Raw genomic sequence first — 25,593 nt, 5'->3', positions numbered from 1 at the left:
ATTAAGACTACCAAATGTCAGATGAATCAATACTATAAATATAAACATAAACATCTGATACAGCTCATGATTCATGCGTTTGCGGCACACACCATTTTCTAGTTTCCTTCCGAGTATTGTACGCAGCACTTTTCGCTCGAAAACCCCGAAAGCTCTACGGTCCGCCTCTTTTAACGTCCATGCTTCATGTCTATAAAGGGTCACTGGTAGAATCAGCTTTTTATATAGAGCCAATTTCGTTTCCATGTTGCGGGACCTAAGCTGGTTACGTAATCCGTAGGAGACCCTATTCGCAGCAGCAAGACGTCTTTTCACTTCACGGGAAACGTCATTGTCACATGTCACAAGCGTTCCAAGGTAAACAAATTCTTCAACAACTTCAAACACATCCTCATCAAACACTACCTCAGTACCAACACCACTAGGTCTTCCTCTATCTCTACTTGCCGCCATGTACTTTGTCTTGGTCATGTTAATGGTTAAGCGTATCCTCGCCGTCTCCCTCTTCAGTGGGATAAAAGCCTCCACTACTGCTCTGCAATCGATTCCAATAAGCTCGATGTCGTCCGCAAAGGCCAGGAGCATATGCGACCGTGTGATGATAGTGCCGTTCATCTGCACGCCAGATCTCATAATAGCGCCCTCTAGTGCAATGTTAAACAATAAACTCGAAAGTGCATCACCCTGCTTCACTTCTTCTGCAATCCGAATTCTTGATTTCGAGCCATCCAGCATTGCACGTATCAACCTATTCAGTTTCGCCGGAAAAACATCTTAGGGCATTATCTGCCACAGCTCATTTCATTTCACAGAATCGTACGTTGCTTTGAAATCAATAAACAGATGATGAGTCTGCAAGTTGTACTCCCTAAATTTATCAAGGATCATCCGCAGGCTTAGCATCTAATTTGTTAAGAAAATTATTTTGAGCTTTTTAGTGCAATGTCTTCACTTGTCATAAGACGAGTTCCCACGAGTTCCACTTAAGTGGTGGAACTAAATGGGATTGTACAAACTCGTCTTATGACAAGTGTTAGCCTCTAATCCGTCGTTGATCGACCCTCACGAAAACTGAAACGAAACACTTTGTTATTATTGCATAAATAAACGAATTTTCTCGGCAGGCGTGCTGATTAAGGACATTTTAGTTGCCCAACAATGAGATAACGTTGAAATTTCACATGTTGGTGCTTTTAAGGGGGTCTTCGGATTTTGAATCAAAGTGTTCGGAATTTGAGACTATTTTTACTATGGGTGTTCGGAATTTGAGACAAAGTTAGGCAGATAAAAAACATTTAGTATTAATAGTTACAATCAATAAAATGTCAATATCAAGCGCTTTAAAACTTACTTAAAACTGAGCCTACCGTCATTTTGACATTCTAGTACAAATGAGACGAAGCCTGTTGGTTCCACAATATTGACTTCGAGAATGTTAGAATCATTAAGTAACTTATTAACTTTCAAACTTTTTTAGGTGCTCTCGAATGCGCCATGTGTAAATATCACTGCCACCAGGGTGGAGTGTCACTGACTCATAGATTTTTGCTGCCCCACATACTGATATAAAAATAATAATTTTAATGTTTGTAAGCTATCAAATATCCTCATGTACAGTAGAGTATCGCTCTAAAATGTTGGTCCACATTGTACATATGTAGATTCTGCATCCACGTCGATCGTCGTTCTTTTATCACCGTAGAACAGTAAATGAAAAAAATCACACTTTTCTTTTCTGAACAATTTCCTGGCAACATGCCAACTTGGGAGCATTGTACATATTATAGGAACACGCCGTCTCAACGATTATAGCCTATCCAACCAATCTGTAACGGTGCACCGCCATTTGAGTAACGTAAATGTGCTTGTGTCGTGGCTCTTGAAATTCTACTTTTCTTTTGTTCTGGAACGTACTTGGAAACTAATGTCTGGACTACGGTTCAATGATACATTACTAATACTACTATTTTATTTCTCGCTGACTGTTGAACACACCGCCAAATGCAAATAAACAGGGTTATCGGAATCAGAATAACCAAAGCGGACGGCAAACGAATCCACAAGGACCAAATCAACCCTACTACGGTAGCACGAATCAGCAGCAGAACACGCAACAGCAGGTGCAACAGCAGCAGCAGCAGCAACAGCAACAGCAGCAACAACAACAGCTGCAGCAAATGAACCGCAATCCCAATCAACCCCGACCGATGAATCCCAACCAACAGATGCAAGCTCAAACGCAAAATCAGCAACGGATGGGTGGTACAGTGCCTGGGCAACAGATGACGCCCCAAACGATGCCACCGTTTCCGGCGCACCTGATGAACGCGTCCAAAAAGCCACGCTACTTCATGGCACTGTTCGACTACGATCCGGCCACGATGAGTCCGAATCCGGACGCGTGCGAAGAAGAACTGCCCTTTAACGAGGGCGATACAATAAGGGTAAACTATGGGTTTGAGGGTAGCTTCGATATGAAACTTATTTAATGAATAATTTTAGGTGTACGGTGATAAGGACCCCGATGGTTTCTACTGGGGAGAGCTGCGGGGTCGAAGAGGTTACGTTCCGCACAACATGGTTCAAGAGATCGAAGATGGTGCTCAGGGTGGCGTTGGGCCATCGGTGCGAAGTATCAGTAGGGATCGGTGGGCCGATATCTACGCCAATATGCCGGTAAAGCGAATGATCGCACTGTACGATTATGATCCGCAAGAGCTAAGTCCCAATGTGGACGCCGAGGTGAGACCCTAGTATATTTGGATAGAGAGTGAGCGATATGGTGTGGTTTTGATTTTTGCACAATTGAGCACACCACGACGTTGTGTTCCCGTTCAGTTTGGATAAGTCCGAATATCAAATCCTGCATGGTGCATGTTTTAATTTTGATTTCATAGTTTCACAACATTTAGATTCAGTGTGTAGCGAGAGGAAGAAAAACCTCGCAGAAAAAACGGATTGTTTTGCAAAGTAGTGGAATACGTTATTAACTTATGTGGCTCTACCCCGATTTCTTTCAACCCCTACTGCAGGTGGAATTAAGTTTCCAAACCGGCGCCGTCATACTCGTGTATGGCGACATGGACGAAGATGGTTTCTACATGGGCGAGCTGGACGGTGTACGAGGTCTGGTGCCGTCGAACTTCCTCACCGAAGCACCGGACCAGTACAGCAATCAAGGCCCCAACGCTAACAATCTGGCACAACGCACACTCAACAGTAATAACAATCGGGCACGGGGGATAGGCCCCGGAGTACGAGGACCTCCGCCTCCGCCTCGGGACAACATGGGCGGCATGGGTGGCTTAGCACAAAGGGGCCCGCAGCGGATAGGTATGTTCGCTTGAATTGAATCCATCTCTTTCCTCTCTTTTTCTCTTTTCATCTTTTTATGAGTTATTATTATCAACTTTTCTTAACTTCGCCTTCATTCACTCGCGAAAAACTATTTTTGTTATTCGTTATTAATCCTAAGGGCATCCAAAGCATTTTTATTTACGTTAAAGTCTTGTCCACCCCAAACATTTAAACAGTTTCACAGTCAGTTAGTCTGCAGATATTGTTTATTATACTGAGTTGCTTCATAATTGGACCACGATCTTCTCTAAAGTTGAAATAAACACGTTACATCCCTTTTGAGTTTTCTTAAGCTTTCTTGAATTTGAGCCTACACTGAACATTTTCAGTCTTTTTCAGTTCGAAAGTACTAGAAAAGCTATATCTGCAGATTCCAAAGCATTGATCAGATAACAACACGTTACATGTTCCTAACTTGAACACCTTTGCGTTCTGCATAAAAGCAATTTAAACCTGTTAAGATTGGCTTGAACTATTCGCTATTCTTGATCAAAATTGTACTATTTACGTATGTCAATTGGCTATTGTTGATTCCTTTAGTATCTTAAATTTATTTTCTTTGTATTTATTATTTATTCTGTTATTTTTGTATTTCTGAACCACACGCTGTTGTTATCGTTCATTATCTTGACAATTGTTACATGCAATAAAAACTTGCCTTAAAATGGCGCACGCCGATCGCCGATTCATCGTATATAACTGAAACAATAAAGAAAATAAAACACAATTATACTAACAATTAAAACGATATAGGATCAAAAACATTCAAATTGAGAATATCTGCTTTTGCTTCTTCTCTGCCAAATTCACCACACAGACACGTCATATGCACCATAAACATGCCCAACTACATCACACGTTCGCCGAATTCTTAAAAGCGGAGTGTTATTACTATCACAAACCATTCTTTTGATAAATTCGACCTAGTTATTGAAATTGTAAACGAGTACTGTATGACATCGATTTTTCTCTAATTTTATGAGTCATTGATGTTAATTAATATTAATCGTTCTTCCAATAGAACAGTGCAAAATGATTCTTTTATAGAAAAAAAAAATTCTCCGCGTGACCTCTAAAATCCGCTGGGTAGACAAGACTTAGTATTTGATCATCTAATAAACTCCTCAGAGAATATACTTGGGCGGACCTGAAATGAATATAAAATTAGCTTTCTATTGTGCTTAAGTCAGAAGATTATTCATAAATCAAAACATAATTTGGCATTTATAGTTTCATTTAATGACTTATGGGAGTTGAGTGATTCACTAAACATCACGAAGACAAATGACGGTTTTAGCAGGTTTTGACCTATGCTACTCAACATTCCACGATGGGCCACGCCGGGAAATTAGGGGTCGTTCAATAATTACGAAACCTTTTTTTTCTGGATTTATTGGACCACCACCCATCCCCCTTGTAAGATTTTTCCCATACAAATTATTTTTTGTTTATATGAAGAGTGAGAAAATATTTGAAATATATGGGCTTACGTGATTGTTGAACGACCCCTTAGGAGAAAAAAATATTTTCACATTGAATATGAAATTTATCAACAAAGTGTTTTTATCTAAGTTAAGGATTTATTTTGATGATTGTTGCAATTGGGTGGTCCCACCACATTTTGAAATAAAATGATCACCTTTTGTATTTCTCACAATGACATTGTACGATGCTCTAGAAAGTTGTTCCTTATTTAATTTTTAGATACTCTGCTGAGACGACCAAAGTTGTATCATTTGTGATGATGATTTCGAATAACAATGTTAGGGTAACCCCAAAAATCCGTATTTTAATTATGATATTTAATTATAATACTATTTATTGTGAAAAAAAAGAGTGCAAAAAAGGTTCGCTCACTTTTTTGGCACTTAGACTTCATCGATTTGCTCGCAAAAATCTCAAAATGTAGTGGGATCACTCTATCACGGAGAAAAATATGTGGTAGAATCAACCTGATTCTGCTTTAAATCAACAATATTTTTGCATTGATTTATGAATTACAATATTTTTGGTTGATACAACCACAAATAGGGTTGAATCAACCATACGCGATAGTTGATTCAACAATTGGATATATTTGTTTCAACCATGCTTTTCTGCTGCACTGTCAAATGTTACATCAGAAAACAACTATTTTTATGGTTGTTTTAACTTTCGAAAATGCTACGAAACTACTTTATCGACACTACGATGACATCAACAAAATAGGAAAATGTGACAGAAGCAGAATCGAACTAGTTACAAGGGGAGTAAGAGTCATCCACCTTACCTCTGCTCCATTCTTACTTCTTGTAGACAGGTTGATTTATGTTGATCAGTTTCTACAGGTTTTTCATATTACGAAACAGTTGTCAAAACAACGATATTATTATTGTTTCAATCATGCGATGCAGGATTGAAACAACAATAATGTTCAATTGAAAGAAGCAATGAATCATCGTTGAAACAACAATGTTGAAGATTGAAACAACAATATGCACGTAGTTTGGTGCAACAATCGAAATAGTTGTTTCAATCTTGCAAGATTCTTCTGCGTGATTATAACCCTAAATAAACCTTAAACAATAAGCTATGGCTTTGCTAAAGACACTTTCAGCCTCAAGTTGAAAACTGTTTTTCTTCCTAGCTACTCGGCGTGGCCCAACGTGCTTTCTGGAATTGATGATATTTAATGAAACTGTTATTGTGGGATAAACAAAGTACAATTATTTCCTAACGATTATGTCTTTATCGTAATTGAGCTACTTCGAATGCTGAGTTGATTGCAATATTGCACTGAATAGTATTAGTTATCCGGTATATTGTTCAGTTATATTGTTGACCAAGTGAAAACAAAAAAAGCAATTTTTATTTAGGTAATTTTTTGATAATGGTGAAAAGTCAACACTTTTCCTAAAGTGTAAACATATGTGAGCTTGCATTGCATGTGAAAAGTGTCCCCGATATGTAAAAATAGCCCCATCCGAGGTGACACTTGAACTAACCATCAGCATCAATGACTCATTATTTAAATAAATTCGTAAACGCTACACAATAAAACTACTCTATTGTACATATATGCTTCATTTCACGCATGCTTTACCATAACTCATTCCTGCAAAACATTCACACGCAAAAGTTGAAGCAGCAAGCAGAATAGTGCTCATGAAGTCTGAAATAATCCAAGCCTTCTACCCAACTATTTGGAATTGATTGAATAACATTTTTTCTACTGTTTATTAACTCTACTTCAGTTGAAATGGTCTTTATCGGATCAATCAATTCTCTTTAATTTTTAACCGCCCTTTAGAACATTTTCACATTCATTCGAATCATTATACGATTGAAACTCAACATTTTCCACAGCATATAGAAACTACAGTATATTGAACATTTGATTATACATTGCAACAACAAGGAAAAACATTTTATGAATTAACTCCTACTTCACAAAAAAAGGCTACATGACCTCGATAGTTGCAATTTTTTTTTCTAAATTTTTTGACCTTTACAGCGATAGCGAAAAGTTTTTAAATTTAAGTTTTGGATCATAAGTTTACAATTTTGTTATATTTCATCTGATTTGTATTCGTACCTTGCTTATTCGAAACAATTTAACTCGTATGCTTTCCGGTTTGGCAATTTAGAGTTTGCAGGAGATGAAACTAATTGCATCATTAGAACTAAGTAATCCTTTGACTTCTCATAATTTCATTAATTTTCTAAAGATCAAAGTATGATAACAATTACGCCGATGAAAAGCTTTAAATGTTCAGTGTGCGCACCATTAAAAAAAATCTTTTTCTTCTATCCTGTATGTACTAGTTATGATTTAGTTAAAATTCTGTTGGAAAAGTTTTTAGTTCAATCATATAACATTTTGGATCTTTAATTGATAACATTTTCATAATAAAAATTATTGAAAATAAATCAGAACGTTTAAATGGTGCTATGGCAAGTAAGCTACTAGAACAGGAACGAAAGGTTAATACACACCAATCACCAGCCAACCTGACATGTTGGGTATTCCACGATCCCCCTAGATTTCTTGCTATTGGCACTCCCAAAAAAATCATTTCAGTACCAACATCAAACAAGCGACATACCCTTCCATCTCAAATGCACTTCCTTGTTAATGGTGTGTGTGATTGTCCCTCCTTTTAAAATGTGTGTCTATTAATTGTTGTGCCTTTGTGTGAGTGTGTTTCAACGTTTCGTTCGAAAACCATCTTCGATACATGAACATGTGAATATCAATCGCGATCGTGAAAACGTTCAAATAGCAAAAACTTGTCGGACGCCGTCTAAACGTTCAAGTTCTGCTCTGCTGTGGTAAATGTCAAGTCTTCATGTTGTTTGTTGCTAGATGCTCGCCCTTCTTCCCCTACACTGTTAGACAACACGGGCCACCCTGCCCCCGATCACCAAACGCAGGTAACTACTTGATAAAAAAAACAACGCAAAAATTACATAAATTCTGAATTTCAACAAAAATATATCAAAAGACGCATTCGCGATCACGAAGCTCAAATCAAATCGCATAAATAAAATTATTGCACCGTTAATTCAATAGAGTGTTTGAAATTCACGATTTACAGCAACAATTCGTTGTTATAATAAATCTAATACACCCACCTGCCCACTATTTTGAGAAGTAAAAAAAGTTTGTGTTTCAATATTTTGAGCTATTTTATATCAATAGATCATTTTGATGCGTTACCCTGTTTCGACAGTCGATTAGTTCAGTTTTAGGTTTTTCACATCCTAGTTGTTTGAAATAATACTTTACATTCCTTTGAATCTCCTTTCATATTTCGACTTTGTTTATTCAATTTACTGTTGAAAGTTCGCTTCCTCTAAATACACAAAAATACTAAGACAACTTGAGAATAAATGAGCCAAACAATCGAATCCAACATCCTGCTAAAGAGTATCCCTTCAAATATTGTCAAACGTTGAAAAATCGTATCTCGTTAACTAGTGCATTTTGTTACTGTTCTACAACTAGTTTTGTTTTTTCGATTCATATTTTGAGTTCCGGATCAGTTGCACAAATAGACATTTTTTTCTTAATATTTTGAACTTTTAACCTGAGAAACTTTTTTCTATTCAAACTGTTTTATTGTTGCTAGCAGTCGACCCTTCGATATGTTCTCTTTCTATTTTATGTTGCAAAATGTAGATTCTCCTAGAACACGTACAGTTTATGTTACTTCAATAAGCAATTCTCGGTGTCGGATGGAAAACCAGCTCTCTTTGTTTGAACTATTATGATTATTATCGTTGTTGTTATGTTATTGCAGAATTGCTTTCTATTTGCAACTCTGAGTTTTTAATCGATTAATTAACATGTTCAAAACCGACAAGCAATTCGTTCGCCGGACAATTGTAATTTATGTTGAAATGTTCTTGACTATGGTGAAAAACTGGACTCCGCTAACAAAGTAAACGTTGATACACTTTATAGCGGATTATAATATATTTGCATTAAACTTTCCGTAATCATGAGAATCATCAAGATAATAAAAAAGCTATGCATGATTTAAAATATATATATATATATATATATATATTTGTAAAATCATAGGGATACACCAATTATATTATAGGGGAGACAGCCAAAACTAAATATACTTATGCTGTTTTCGCACAGACTTTCTAACAACCATATAATTTAACTTTTCTGATTACAGTATGTAAATTGTTGTTTTTATTGATACACAATCAATTTTTTGGAGTCTTTCAAAAATCGAATCTAAAATATTTGGCGGGAATTGATCCCTCTCTAAGAACTTGCTTTGATAAAAGTAGATAGGTGCCTATTATATATTTTTCCTCTTAATACGAAAATTTTCTGACTTGCTGGGCGTATTCGTGAACGATTTTATGTGTGGAGTTCGACAGCGCCCCCAATCTTAGAATTTAGGGAGACTTGATCCCCTTTCTATGATATCTACATATCTACAAACAATAAGCTGCCTGAGAACAAAATTATATTTTTTTAATTTTTTCGCCATTTTTTTTGTATGGGTGATTAATAAAGGATCAAGTGTTCCCATATTGAAGCAACAATTTATAATCGAAATATCCTAAAATTTGGATGATATGTTGACATTTTCATCAGTACAGATCATTTAGTATATTTATGGATGTGTGCTATTAAAAATTGATAACATTTGATCATTTTTATGAGAAGTTGTTTCAGTTTTGCTTGACCACCAACAAATCTTTAGGAGTGTAAACACACACAAACTGTCCAGTAGAATAAAAACGGTTGTCAAACCAAAATATAACTAATCACATAACGATCATTTGTCTGAAGGATCTATGCTAAAAATATGCTAGTACAAACCAACTTTAGTTCTCGATAGAACAGGGAAGGATCTCTCCCCACCTTCCCCTATCAATTATTATATTACTTGGCGTATCCATGGCGGACGGTCTACGTGATTTTGTCTACTGGCCACTGGTGAATCAATCACCCACCGTTGTAGAGGCAGCGATGGAACATTATCTGAATTCGATGAATATATTCTGACATAAAGTATAGCATTCCTGAAATTCAATATTTACTTTTAATACCTTAAGATTTTCCCTCATAACAATATGAGACCACATCCAAGTTACCTTTCTAGTCCGATTTACCTCATTCCTTCCGAATCTTACAGTACTGTTCTGCAAAAAGCGGAATATAAATTTTGGTTAGACGCTTCAAGTGAGTCGAGCAAGTCAGTCAAATTGAGAAACCATTCAACACCATTTATTGTATTAAAAAAACATTTTGAATTTTTGACAAAATCAATGTATTCAGCTTAATTTCAATTCAACCTCAACTTTTAACAAGTTTTTTATTTATATCTACACATTGGAACCAAATGACTGAACTGCTACCCACTACTTCCCCTTGCATGTTAAGGACTTCTGTACGCGATAAACAGTGGAAATGCTTAACCACACCCAAGACTTTATGACGTTCGCAAACATTCAAATTTCAACCGATTTTTAATTTCTTGGCTGCAAGCTAAAGCTTCGAGCTACAAAACACAAAACTACTTACGTATGATCCTGAGAGTATGAACATGCTCCGGTGATTCCATTGACATTTCTTATCCTGTGTATGAAAGTTCCTGAGAAATTCGGGTAGTTTCTACGAAACTCATTCGGCCGAATGCCTCTAGGCCGAACAAACCGAATGCCGAATAATATGCAATTAATTGTAATCATTAATTGCCCAGCCTGTTGTTGGGGGCATAGAGTGCGATCCTCTCGTTTAATAAACAATGTGCACTCGCTTGACTGTGGATATACAACAGTAAAGCACATGTGGAGATTGAACAAATCAAGCATCCGAAAGATATTCAATTTGCAAAAAAGAGCTAACCGCGGTGGAGGTTGGTACTCGGATTCTGATGGCTTTTCCGCAAACGTGACCTTTAAGTGGTCTTGTTGTGTACGGGTTAACACGCCTATCTATGTAGAGAGTAGGAGGTTGAGGGATCGAGTCCCTCCAAGACACGTGGAATCTTTTTCGCAAATTTCATATCAATTTGTTCATTTCGAAACATGTGCTGTGCATATGCACAGCCAAGATATTTAACAAAAAAAAAACTTTATATGTTAAGTCCAGTATCTAACGCGAAGAGCTTTCACGATGTTCGTTTACGGACGACGCGTTGCGCATTCTTCTCCCGAAGGTCCATAGAGTTTTCATTGAAGTTCCGCGCGTTCCTTCTATAAAAGTACGCCAATGCACTCTTTTCATTACATTAACCAGTTTTTAAACTGGATTTCAACCGCGATGTACCGTATGTCGAACGATCGATCGAACCGTGTTTCCGCGATAAAGTTGTGTACACTCGATATCCCAACACGGATTGTGCTTATGAGTACTTATAGGTACGCCGACTTGAAAGATCTCTATCCTGAGCAATGTCCAGCTATCGCTTTAACCAGTTTCCAAGTTAGATTTCGATCGACTTCTTTCATTTCTTTATTTAGGCTTCGCCGTCATGAGCCTCTGGGTCTGGGTCCTCTGTTGCGATGACGCTGGTTTCCAGGCTAATGCATGTTTACAGATTTCGTTTCCACCCCTACGAAAGGTATGGCCGACCCAGCCCACTTCTAATCCCCAATTTCTATTGCTATCGGCCTCTGGTGACAACGACGATGGAGCTCGTTGTTTTTGAGATCCAGTTGGAAGTCACCAGGCCAGAATTATATACAACGACAGGCATCTGTTGATAAACATCTACAGCCGTTGAGTGTTCTCCACTGATACACACCATGTTTCGCTAGCACACAGCACAGATTTCACCTTAGAGTTGAAAATTCGTATTTTAGTGCATCTGCTTTGTTTTTCCAAGTATTTCTTAAACTCGCAATGGCAGCCCTTGCTTTCTTGATCCGTGCGCCTCTGTCGATCATGGTACCGCCGTCTGAAGCCCTATAGCTACAAAATTATTGGAAGCTTTTAACATTCTCCTCTGATTGCTCTGTGAAACTGGAAGGATCACCGTGTTTACATCCAACGATTTGGTTTTGTTGACGTTGATGACTAAACCTGCCGAAGAGAAGCGCTCAGCAAGGTTGTTGAGCTTACTCTGTATATTATAGCGCCGTTGAGCGAAGAGTGCAACGTCATCAGCCAATTCGAAGTCGTTTTAGATTTACCTCGCGGTTTGGCTCACGGTCAGTCGCACCTACCAGAATCTCGTCGATTACGATGATGAACAGTAACGGTGATGATGAACAGTAACGGATTTTCTCAGGAACCCCCTTGCGTCTCAAGGCGCCCACATATTCTCGTGATTAAGACGATCGAAAGCTTTTAAGTAGTCAATGAATACTGAGTAAAGGGACTCAGACACTGCTTTATTACTACGCTAACAGCTGCACAAGATTGTTGGCGAAGCAAAACGTCCTAGTGAGACGAACCTACAATGTACAAGGCGTCTCCACGCACTTTCCATACCAGAATGCTGATTCGCCGACGCGTGGTGCGTTGTTCTCAAAGAGCTTCCAACTAAAAGGCGTTTTTCCGCATGCATCTTCCGGCAACAAAAAAATCACCACTTTTTTTAAATGTGGATATTATCAAGAGATTTTCTACTATTTTAAGATGGCTTCAGATAGCTATATTGTTGAACTGTTGCATAAGGTAAAAATACCCAAAAAAAATCGTTACAGCTAAGACACTAAAGCAGTTTTTGCTTGGCTAGGGCCTATACGTAGAGGAGAAAAGCCTCGACGGTGTACCAGAGATACTGATTTATTTTTAAAGAAGGTCTTTCGGCCAAAGACACTGTGTCTTTTCATATACGTAATGCGACCTAAACTGTAAGGCAATCATCAGTGTCTCGTACTTGGCTCGCTGGCACTTCTCATTTACTGCGTTGCTGTCACTGACGATTACCCAAAATTTCTTGCACTATTGTTGTCTATATATACCTACTATACCACTGCCCAGTGGTAATTATTGAAACGAGTCGCTAGTGACCAGACTAAACAATGTCAATACCGTCCGAGACATGATGTATGTTTTTCTGTAAGCAACTATCGTTACTCGGATGTTGCCGTGTGTATTTTGGATTTTTTTACGTACGAAATATATATTACTGATTGCCATCCCTCTAGCAGTCAGGGAGGGGCTCAAGTTGGAGACCGTTCTCGTTGGTAGCCGAATGAAGGCTTTCCGTAGCAATGATGAAACGAAGCATAAAAATAAGGTGCGAAATTCATAAATTCAAACGGTACTTCTTTGGTACAGGTGCATCAAGAAGGGCAATTTAAATAAATCAGTCAGGTTCTAAGAACCAATAGGTTTTGCTTGAAGCAAAGGAACGAAAATCGGTTGAATTATGAATGTTAACGAACGAGATAAGACATTCGGTCATTTTATTCGTTTGAGCCACTTTTTTATAGCCTCTTTGCATGTAGAGTGACCATATGGTAGGATGTCCTCCTTTTGCGCTTATTGCGCGACGCAGAGAATACACTATTTGACAGGGTGGCCACTGAACCGGGATAAAACGGGAAAAGCGGAAAAAAGACGGGAAATTGAAGTCACCGGGAAAAAAGCGGGAAAACCGGGAATTCAGAACATTAACCGGGAAAAAATTAATTCTTGACAACTTACATTCAAAATTCTTCAAAGTTTTTAATGAAGTTGATACAAAAGGGAAAGATTTTCATCTTAATATTCATTACTCAATCGCATTCTAACTGAGTTATTTGATTTTAGTACAGAATGTTTGACTTATAAAAAATAAGTAGTTTTTTTTTCTAGATCCAATTGTCTCTTGATCATTTTGATTCCAATTTCGAGTAAGCGGCCTTTTGACTGACGTGTGATATCACGGCATACAAAAAACAAGGCAGGCTCATCACGTATGTAAACATTCAGTTTGAATGTAAACACGTGACGTCACTGCTATCTTCGCACAAGCTGGGCCGAGACGATGCTCTACGGTCGCAGCATGCTTACTTTTGTACTCCAACATGTGGCGATAAAATATGCGTCACATTCGAAGTGTCATTTTTCTAACGAGCCTACCTGTTTTTCTGTATACCGTGGTGTGATATTGTACCGCTCATAAAAAAAATCTACTCCTCCGCTTATTTATAATCGCAACGAAAAATGAGCGCCAGATGGTCGCCTAAGAGAAACAAACATCCAGAAAAAAAGCTACTTTGATATTTTTGAAAATTCTGCCGTCACGTGGTCGATTGTGGCGATGAATGCTTTGATAGCACGTGATATTTGTACTGCGGATACATTTTCCACATCTATGAGAGCCTTGGAAAATGATCACGAGAGTTGTCATTTTGTTGCAAAGCACAATATTTTGTACTTAAAAAAAGGAAATTATTTCAAATCAATCCATGCGTACATATGTTGTAGGATATCCTCAGTTATGGGGTTGAGGGATATCCTACAGTATAAGACCTATACTATTTGTGATCAATTAAATCTGTTAAACAAAAACTAAGGCAAAAATATGAGTATTTTTTTGGCGCTTGGTGTGATTTGGTAGAACCCCGGCCATATATAACAAAAATTATGTTATAAGGCATAAAAGCATAGAATCGAATATCGAAATAATCATTCTTTGGAATCTAATGTCCAAGTATGCCTTTGTACTTCTGTTATTTGTATGTAATTTCCAATTGCACACAATTCGAAAAAAAAGAATATAGTAAAAATATATATTTTAACCCATGTTTAAGAGTTGTTTGGAATTATATTTGAAAATTCTTCAAATAATTGAAAATGGTAATTTTTTAATACTTCGTGAATATATCTGAGAACATTTCAATATACTAATATTGAATGGGGCCGTTCAAAGTTTTCAATAAAAAATCCAAGATTTACTTTCAAGACATTAATACTAGAAATTAAAAAAAAAAGTTAAGTTAAATAAATTACGAATCGAATGTATTGATTGCCTAAAATGTGTTTAATTTTTATTAACTGAATTACTGAATAATAACAAAGATTATCTTCGGGTTAAATTTATGTTCAAATAAGTTATTTAATAGTTTTGTAGATTTTTAGAAAAGTTATGCCAATCACTATAATGAGTTTATACAGTGCTTCACTCATTTCATTGCTAAGTTCCTAAGTTTAACACTATAATTGAATTTAATTTACTTTATAAGAAAGAATTGTGTCTTTCCTCACATAATGTTGCGATAATTTAAAATGCTCCATCAGTTACTCAGGAAGGTATTCTTTGAAATAGTCTGATTAAGATGAAACCGAAAGCTAAACATTAAAAAGATGTTGGCTATACTATAACTATAGTTTTATTGCTTTCTGTGAACATTATGCTCTAAGAAGGAAGAACCCTAATAGACTGGCATGCAATTTCCATTGGTACTGTCAGAAACTAACGAAAGTTGTGCATCCCAGAAAAAACGAATGTTTTGCAAAGTTGCAAGTTCTAAGAAAAAAATCAAACCATTGTAATTAGGTGTCAATGTAGAATTACAATTCGATATTGATTAAATGCCAGTTAACACCCACTACATGGCGAAGCGAAGCGCACAATTTCAGTGTGCCTTTTTATATAAAAACATTTTCGTATAACACGTTGCTGGTAATTTCATGTATCTATCTTAAAGGTTCGTTACAAATTATCAGTTCCTTCGATGTCAAACTAACCTCCAGTTTGGTCAGAAAATAAAATATCTAGTTAAAGTTTAAAAACTCTTACCATGATTTTTTTCAAGTTAAATTAAATCCGGGAAAATTTGACAAAAATTAGCGGGAAAAACCGGGAATTTGAAAATCGAATTTCAGTGGCCACCCTGATTTGAACACTTACCCAAGCTAATTCAGCAAAATGTAGTCATGTAACTACTGTTCTGATGTTGGTTTTTCATTATAGCACCCAAATGAGTGTTATAATGAATATTATGCAACCCATTTGAGTTGCATAATGTTCATTAAAGCACCCATTTCGTTGGTATGAAAAAGTAGGTTGTTTTATGACTCAACGGCGAACTGTAAACCAGATATTATGATCAGGAATGGCAAAACATATTTTTTGCTGAAATTTGGAATATCGTAGAAAATTCCAGCTTATCAATTTTTCACACTTATTCACTGCTGATATTAAAATTAGTTGAAGTCAATTTAACAGAATCTTCTATCCATAAAGATGGTGCAAGCAATTCATAACTGTTTTGGTGCTTGTCAGATGTCGTATTTGCTTCGATCTACAAAAACATTTTCAATAGATTTTAGTATTTAGTAATTCTAATAAATATAATATTCTAAATCAAATGAGAAACAAAACGTCAAACACGAACATTTGGTATGTGGTATCTTGTTACCGATGTTCTCCTTTTCCAACCAAATTTCCTCTTTTTTCACTACGATTTGGATGAACTGTTCATCTTTGGAAAACATTCATATGATGAATACCCTATCCGCTTAAAATAACTGATTTTTTTACCCCAACATAAAGTCTATTTCGCTCGAGAATTTTAATAGCTCAAATGAGAGGTTGTGTACAATTATTTTTTTTTTTACTGTTTTGCGTAAAAGCGTACGCAAGCCATAATTTTGGTTAGAGCTTCAATAAATATATGTATGATATTATGTACAACCAAGGTACAACTCTAAACTTTGCGAAAATATTACTTATTGTCCCGCAATAGTATTTCGATACGGTTGCTAGTTCGGTTGCTATGGCGTTTGCTGGTTAGTTAATGAAACATAGTGCTCCCCCATTTTGAAAACATCTGTTTTCTACTTCCTAAAGAATTCTAGAAAACACTAGAGCCACATTTTATATTTCTAATGCCATAAAACCAAAACAGGGGCCCAAAAGGTTGTTTCAAAACTATTGGTAATAAAAATAGTTGTTCAGGGATTTTTTAAGACATTAAAAAGAGACTGAAATTATGTGTTACATAAAACATGGTGTACTGTATTCACTGGGTGGCGTCGTTTTCATGCTTTCACAACCAGGGCTCTTCGATCAATTTACCGTTGATATGACGTAGTTTTTCGCTAATATTTGTTAGTATTACTGGATACTGTCGAAAGTTTGGTTGTATGAGTTAGTTGCCCCTTGTGTACAACGATAAATGTGCTCAGCCACAACATAGTAGGCTAAGCAGAATTTGCCACCTTCAGCGATTTGTTATATAACCTTTGAAAAACTTCTTGTTACAACTCGGATATGCTTTTCATACCAATTTACACTTAAATTTTCACTAATGATTGGGTACCATAGAAAAATAAATGAAAAAAGCTATTTCTGAGGCATTTTAATAATAGTTATAAATTACGAGTTTTTTTTGACTATGGAGCAAGAGTGCCATCCATATGTATACGGCAGGGCCGTCTTTATAATATTGTTTCCTACTGATTGACCATAAGAAACAATTACTTTTTCATCAGTTTCACACTTCAATATACACTTATCCGATATTTTGTTTTTATGTAATATAACAGTTTATTTGAATTCATTCATGAATATTATAAAATTGCACTCAATTTTGACGCTCATTATAGAATTGATCATAAAAAAGTGAAAAAAAAAAACAAATTGAATCTATTTGTGGACCTGTTGGACTGTTTAATAGATATTTACTGAATAAATGCTGGGTGGCTCACTTGCCCAAAACTCCGTAACTCTACATAGAATATTTGCGTTGAATTTGAGAGTTGCCCACTGCAGTTTTTTTTCTACTTAAGGGATTACACAACCCTAGTAGCACATATATTCCAAGTCGGTTGCCGTAACTGATATTCGACCGAATTTGGTCACAATCAAGTTGCTTTAACCAGATTCGATCGAAATGTGCTACTTGTGGAAAAAGCATAATTCGGGCTTTTTGAAAAACAAAGGAGTAATTAAAGTTCTGTAAAAAGTGTAGGGTAAATCCGTGTGATATTCGTCGTCAGTTGCCGCACTTTACAGATCTGGTAGAACAGACTAGATTTAATGGCGGAAATGTATGTGAAAGTTCGTCTTTTGTAGCCAAAAACAAAAACGTAAGCAGTAACTGCTGATTCTTGCAGCCTAACTAGTAATATGATGATTACACAGTTTTATTTATGCTGCGGAGGCCGTAACATTTTTAACGATACTTTTAATAAAGATTTTTTGTACGGTTTTGCGATAATTCTTACGAATCTACATATTTATTTCAATATGTGAATCATCTAGAAAGCTTGTAGGTTATGTTTATAAGCAGTTACCGTTTTGAGTAAAAATTATAGTGATGTGGCGTCTATCCCTTACAATGTTTGAATAGTCCATCCTCGAGGCGTTTTAACTTTTTTACTGGCGTTCCAGCAATGTACCTTGTACCGATTTTTTTGGCATCTTTCATACTATATACAATATACACTAACGTATTATGTCACGTATTGAGTATAAATAGAAACCACTAGGAGCAAACATATAAACATATATGTTCTCCCATACTAATTTGAAAAGCGGAGACACAAGACACAACCATCTTCTGAACAGTTGATTGGAGTCCTAGATTGAATTAAGTTCGCGTTGTCCTATGCAACTGCGCTCCACTCTAACAGGTATTTTGTGTCCATGGAAGTCGAGCAAATATTTGCCTCGAACATTTTATAGACCGATCCGGGAATCGAACCAATACGCCTTCTGTATCCGATTTGTAGACGCGCATCTAGGTTACGGAAGGCTTCAACAAAATAATTAAAAAGTCTGAACTGCCAAAAATGTGTTTTTTCGTAATGTTCGGAGTTGGAATCTACCGATTTTCATAAACAAATTCAAAATATGGAAAACTTAAGGTACAATGGAAATGCATCAGAGCTAGAGCGCGTTTTCATTGGATATTTACTAGAACTTCATTATGTTCATAATTTGTAATTCTTCTTTAATTAGCAACTGACTGCAATGCGAACAAGTAATCTATTTTCTATAAAACTTTTATTTTTAATAATATTTTCTTTTTATTTCTACAAAAGCCTATACATTTAATAAGAAATGATTTTTCAACGATATTCAATATATACAGTAGAATTATTACACTCTTTGGCAATCAATATAATACATCGGCAGTGTTCCCAAGTTTAAGCCAGTCATGTAGGACATCTTCTTCAGACAGAATATGTTATGTATAATTTTGAATTTCGTTATTGTAATTGAACTTTATATTTGTTTGTTATTCGCGTTGAATTGTTCGCTAAATTTAAAACTTAAGAGGAGTATAAGTCGGAGCTTACAAATTAAGTTATTTTTATTGACATTTAAGATTCACATGCAATTGAAATATTTTTATTGATAGTTGCAAAAATACGAATTGGTAAAATGGGCAGGGATGTCTTGTCTGTATACAAAATTCTATCGTAGTGAAAATTCCTTTTCTGAAACTTTCTATCCCTTGCGTAACAGTATCGATATCTGATAGTAATACGCTTGTGACCTGTAATCACACCCTCTATCAAATGTGCTCAACGTCATTCCGAACCTTTTCAATTGATTTTAAAATCATATTCTCAATAGAAATCAGTCAAAACTAGAGCTGGGGTGTTTTACATTAGTTGAAGGGACGGAATGACAACTTTCTTACTTTTCCCTCCGTAATCAATGTGTATTGTGTGTACTGAAGCTGGCTTGTCCCATGCGAGAAGCCGTGTACTTTCCTGTACCACCTATGTGTGTATCTATCTTTTCCTATGTCGATGTGAACAATGTGTAACTACTATAGCGTGAACTGTGTATTGATGTGACATTGTACAGTAAAAATATCCCTTTATGTTACCTAAGTAGCTGTAGTACCGTGTCTCCTGTGAAACTCTCTATCCAAGAATTTGAACAGATTCTTATCCCGTAAGGATCTGCCGAAAGTTTTCGAAAAAACCGTGGCCTTAGCGTCCAGCCTTAAACAACCTCCAATTCATGTATCGAAGACTTCACAAGAAAATCACATCATCTTTTCGAAATGAAAACATCTACTACAGCTCCATACTTCACAAAGCAAACGCCTTCTGTGAAAACACCACACCACAGTTCCAACAGGACAGCGATTCACTACAGCACAGTATTCGCCTAAAAAAAGTTTCGAAACCCCGAAAACAGAACCCAGACAATTTCTTCTTGCTATTGCTTGGCTGAACATTTTGGAAACATTTGGAACTGAAAATCCAGGCTTTCTTATTTCAGTGCCAGAAGCAAGAATCTGTATGGGAATGTTTGTATACTAATATCTCTTATTTTTCGATTTGCTATAAGGCCTTCCATCAGTATCGGCATGTGACAGTAAAAGTTTAGATTTAAGTTACCATTCGTTCTTTCATCGTTGATTTTAGAGTAGTTTGAATTGTTTGATTTTATTGGAATCGTGACTTTCGCTTTTGTTTGTATATATTATACTAATGAATTACCTTTCTGTAGAGTTTTGTTTGCTTAACTATTGAACAATACCAATAGCAAAATACTTTAGTATGATAGAGCAGAATACTCACGATATGCTTTTCTAGCATTTACTAGAGTAGAAAATGAATGAACTGAAGATGTGATGATGTTTTGTCCTACCTTTCTCTCAATAAATCATTTGTTTTTCTTTTGCTTTTTTTAAGAACAGTGTACAAAGGATGAGCAATCATCGATGCATATACAATATTGAATTATACAATTCAAAGTTCAAGGATCCTTCTAAGTTTATTAAATTTTAACATAATATTTACTAAATTTGGGATCTCCAGTAGCCTTGCGAGCAAAGGCGTCTGATTATCCGGAGATGGCGAGTTCGATTCTCGGTCCGGTCTAGGATGTTTTCGGGTTGAAAACTTTCTCGACACCCTGGGCTTAGTGTATCTATGTACTTGCCACACAAGATACATACCCATGCAATGGCGGGCATAGAAAAGTTTTCAATGAAAACCTGAGTAAATGCTGATAAAATACAAAGTTGAAAAGCAAGCCAAGTTCTAGTTGGAATGTAGAGCCATTGAAGAAGGAGATTTACTAAATTTAGTATATAATATTTTACTCATTTTCGAGTGTCACCCTACGTATGAGCGATCTTCTTTCATCGGTTTTTAAAACAGAGCTTTTCGCTAATATTTTTATTGTCTCAGAACACAGGATTCTTTTATGACACGATGTACATTTTCTAAGTTTTACGTTCATCTTGATTATTTACCGTACATCAATTTTGCAACATGTTGAATATTTATGAACATGTTGCATAGAATTTTATGGTAAATTGAAACCACACGTTGAAAATACGATTGAAAAAATCATAAACATAATTCTGTGTATTTTAAAGGGTATAGTCAACAAGCAAAAAAACGTTCATAGTTTGTGAATAACACTTAAAATTATTGAATTATCTTAACCTTGATCTCAGATTATGAAAGTGGACTATTTTCCATGCTAAATTCGATTATATTCGCTCGTGCATATGACCAGGGTTCAGCAAAACCGCACCAAGCGCCTTTTTGACTGACTTGTGATATTTTATTCGTAGCATTCTACGATGGAAATTAATTAATATTGATACATTCCTTGTAATATTAATAAATTTGTTGCTGGGTATCCTCAGTTATAGGATGGAAGGATGTCCGATACGATTTGAGATCTAATGTATTTGCTACAAGAAAACTTTTTCAAGAAAATAAGAAATTTTTCATCAACTTTTTGCGATTTGGCAGAAACCCGACCATATCAGGACAAAATCGTATCGAAACTTGAATCTAATAAGCAAGTTTCCAATTATATATTTTTTATTTGTATACCGAAACAAACTTACAATCACCAAAATACAGCGACAAATCACATTTGCTGCTGAAAAATCGTACTCAATTATTGCTTTTATCCTCTGCAAATAAGAATAAAGTTGCTTACCTTTTTTTATTGTTTTTTGGGAAATTTTTAGAGACAGCTACGCTCCTTTTTGAGACATCTTAAAGACGAGCCTCTCGGAATCCAAAACTAAATGCATTCGCGTCCCACGGCCCCCACATTCAAAACGGAAGGCACGCACAACTGTCATTTTTATTATCCTACGCATGCTGTGATTGTATTTAGTTGTCAAAATAAAATCGACGAAGAGATGTCGATAAGTACAGTTACGCCTTTATGATTCTAAGCGCGAGAATTATGAAATAAGTATTTTGTATTTAGTTTAGCACTTCGGGAGGCTTGTCCTTAATCAGTTATGAAAAGTACTTAACTGATATGCGTTGCACGCCCAAAGTAAATAACACATCGTAAGAATCATTTTCACATGTGACGACAAAGACGCGAGTGAATAGCAATCTGTGTAAAAATTATGTGTAAGACATGCACTTTCGTTCTGTATTGTCTCTTGTATTGTAAGGAGCTTTACTTCGAACTGTCAAATCCATTTGGATGGCCATGATGGCGGTTGCGTCCGGCAAGCATCGTAACGAAAATTACTTTTTCTGAGGATTTTCTTCCTGTTTCGATGCGATATAATTAAAATGTGCCAGTATAAACATCGCACTTTAGTTTAGTCATATCGAAACAAATGGAGAATCCTTTGAAATGGTATAAAAGTGTTACGATAATTTTCAATTTAGCTACATAAAAAAAATATAATTGAGGCCAGTTGCGTTTTCCGACCGCTCTCTCAATGTGTGAAATGAACTCATCGAAAACCGTTAACCGTCAATTACACTAATATGAGTAACATGGCAGTTACTCATAATATGTGTTGTTCCAGGTTAGGCTAGTTTTGTATGAACGAAACACAAAATTGTGTGAATGACTTTAAGCGTGTAATATTTTCAAATAATGTGGGCAGAAGTTTATCATTGTAATCCAGTATCGGTTTCGACAAATTAGTCTTGTTTTGATCAAAAATTCTCGCACTGAGTATCATAAGAACGTAACTGTGTTGAACAATTTCATTTTGTCTATGTTTTCTTCATATTAATGCTACGAATTGCGATAGTTTATCGCATATTTAATAGTTTGGTGAGATGAAGCAAGATTGCGTCCTGCATCAGAAACAGCAATCCCGGTCGTAACTTTTAAAACTAATGAGTTGTTAGCGATGAAGAGATGTCGATCAATACAGTTACGCCTTTATGACACAAAGGGCGAGAATTATAAAACAAAAAAGGGGGGGAAGGGTCGTTTGGTCGAAAGCCATTTGGCCGAATGCCACTAGGCCTAACAAACCATTAGGCTGAAACCCATTTGGCCGAAAGGGTCATTTGGCCAAAAGGGTCATTTGGCCGAAAGGGTCATTAGGCCGAAAGGGTTATTTGGCAGAAAGGGTCATTTGGCCGAAAGGGTCATTTGGCCGAAAGGGTCATTTGGCCGAAAGGGTCATTTGGCCGAAAGGGTCAATTGGCCGGAAGTGTCATTTGGCCGAAAGGGTCGTTTGACCGAAATGGTCGGCCGAATATATCATTTAAAAAGTGAGAAATTAGAAGTAAGAAGAGAGACGTCTCAATTCTCATTCCTCATTTCTCATTTCTCACTTTTTACAGCGAAAAGTGATAAGTGACGTCTTACTAGTCACTTCGCGCTTCTTCATTTTTTACAGTGAGAAGTGAGAATTGAGACGTTTCTCTTCTTACTAATAGTTTCTCACTTTTCAAATGACCTATGCGGTCAAATGTCTTATTGGGCCAAATGTCCTATTCGCCCAAATGTCCTATTCAGCCAAATTACCCTTTCGGCCTAAAGACCATTTCGGTTAAACGACCCTTTCAGTCAAATGACCCTTTCGACCAAACGACCCTTTCGGCCTAATGATTCTTTCGGCCTAATGACCCTTTCGGCCAAATGACTCTTTCGACAAAACGACCTGTTCGGCCAAATGACCCTTTCGGCCAAATGAATGTTTCGACGAGACGACCCTTTCGGCCAAATGGTATATTCTTCCAAACAACCTTCGGCCTAATGGCATTCGGCCAGATGGGATTCGGCCAAATGACCCTTCCCAAAATAAGGGATATGTGATGTAGACTTAAATGACCTTTTTTGAAGCCCGCAGATCCATGTATTAAAAAAAAAAGAAATTTCATCCATTCAAGTTATGTCAATTCTACGGCAAACAATTTCACAATTGTTTATTTGGTGGGATGTCATCCACAACGCTAGGTAAGGACTAGGGCATCTAATTTCGAATTCCATCGCATTCTACCTTAAGATGAATTGCGGGACCATTGTTTTCGTTTTTTTTTCTCCCTTTTAAATGAAAGTTGTCTCTCGTTTTTAACGCTTTTGCCTTTTGAAAACGCTTAACTAATAAAAGTTAACACCTTGAAAAACTTTCAAAGTAATAACTCGGGACCGATTTGCGATTTGGGCGTAACTTATTTTGTAAACAAACATTGTTTTATGAATTCCGTAGAATGCAAGCGTTTTTTCCAAAACTAATTCCCTTGTCTGATAGAGGAAAGCTTAATCTGTCGAATGCATACTATGGTTTTCTTATGAAATGCTTGTTTACGGAATAAGTTACCCCCAAATCTCAAATCAGCCCCGAACTATGATATAAATTGAACTGCGAGCCTCCAAGCTGTGGAGTGGAGAAAAGTAAATAAATGTAGAAAAGGCTACCAATTTGTATCCGTTGCTAATGCACCTTAAATGTTTCAGATAAGACAGTGCCAAGAATTCGTCATACCGAATACTATTGCTTATTACAAATTATTAGAAAATTTTATTACATTGCCTACACACACGTTTCAAACTACTCAGAGACTGAGTAAAATTGTATCGCCGTTTATTTTTTTCTCACAGAAATCTTACTCATTTTTCGTAAAAAGTGGAACGACTCAAATTTTGAGATTTCCGAAAAAAATGAAAGAAAATACAATTTTACTCAGTATCGTGAGATTTCAATTATTCTAAAGTATATTCAGCATTACGGTATTAGCTGTCGCATGCTGGTTAATTTGAATTTGAAGTTCCAAACTTTTAATTCTCTACGTATATGCATATAGCCTCATTCGTACACTGTTCAATACTTAGTCCTTAGTTTTATATTCGATTTCTTTTTTCAATATAGCAACTCTTTCGAGTCAAAATTCAATTCTTGAGAAGACTGTTCCTGAATATTCAGAATTAGGCCTTTCTCAATTATTTTGAACCTTTGAAAAGTCAAAAACACAACCAGATTTAGTAACTCTATAAAAACTCGAACACACTTCCCTATTCAGAAAGAATCAACACTTCATTTGGTCAGTACACTCCACTATAGGTGAAAAGCAGTACTGTTGATTCTCTACAAAAAAAAGTAACACTCGTTAACAGTTTTTAAATGTTATTTATTTTAGTGCTTCGATTATGCATTCGTTCAATCGTTATATTCTAGTTATTTTTTCTTGGTGGTCTTCTCGACCTTTTGCTTTTTTAACATACTTCTTCCGTTTCTGCCTGACATTTTCCCACACCTATATCTCTATCTCTATTCTTTTTGCTTCAATTTTTCATCCCAATCCTATGTATGTACTTATTTTGGTTTACGATTGTTGGTTCATTTATGTTCCTAGACAAATGAAAATAAAACACAGATCATTTTGTTCTGATTAGGATTGACATTGCAACTGTTACGCTCATTTCTACCTTTTTTCTGTTAATACTAGATAGGGTTTGAGTTTCTCCTAGATACACCCTAGCGGACACCACTTGTTCACTTGTTAGTCAGAGTTTGAGTTTGAAGACGGGCTAACCGCGGGTCATGGATGCATTCTGCCGTACCATAACGCGACCATCACTCTACGCCATATCGTTTGTGACGTCAAAGGCCCAGATGAGTAGCTGAAAAACC

General features: G+C 36.3%; 1 protein-coding gene across 4 annotated transcripts in view; it reads left to right on the top strand.

Moving 5' to 3' along the window:
• Nucleotides 1-25,593, top strand: part of LOC134226938 (RIMS-binding protein 2) — a 266,124-nt gene that overhangs the window by 227,835 nt on the left and 12,696 nt on the right. For all 4 annotated transcript variants that reach the window (XM_062708067.1, XM_062708070.1, XM_062708069.1 and 1 more), the window contains 4 exons: nt 2,016-2,444; nt 2,503-2,742; nt 3,033-3,333; nt 7,703-7,770. In XM_062708067.1, the coding sequence (XP_062564051.1) occupies nt 2,016-2,444; nt 2,503-2,742; nt 3,033-3,333; nt 7,703-7,770 (1,038 nt within the window). The remainder of the gene's footprint in view (nt 1-2,015; nt 2,445-2,502; nt 2,743-3,032; nt 3,334-7,702; nt 7,771-25,593) is intronic.

This window comes from Armigeres subalbatus, chromosome 3 (assembly GCF_024139115.2).
Source record: "Armigeres subalbatus isolate Guangzhou_Male chromosome 3, GZ_Asu_2, whole genome shotgun sequence".
In the NCBI taxonomy this organism is placed as follows: Eukaryota; Metazoa; Arthropoda; class Insecta; order Diptera; family Culicidae; genus Armigeres; species Armigeres subalbatus.
The sequence above is the reverse complement of the archived record's forward strand: the minus strand, read 5'-3'. Positions and strand labels throughout refer to the sequence as shown.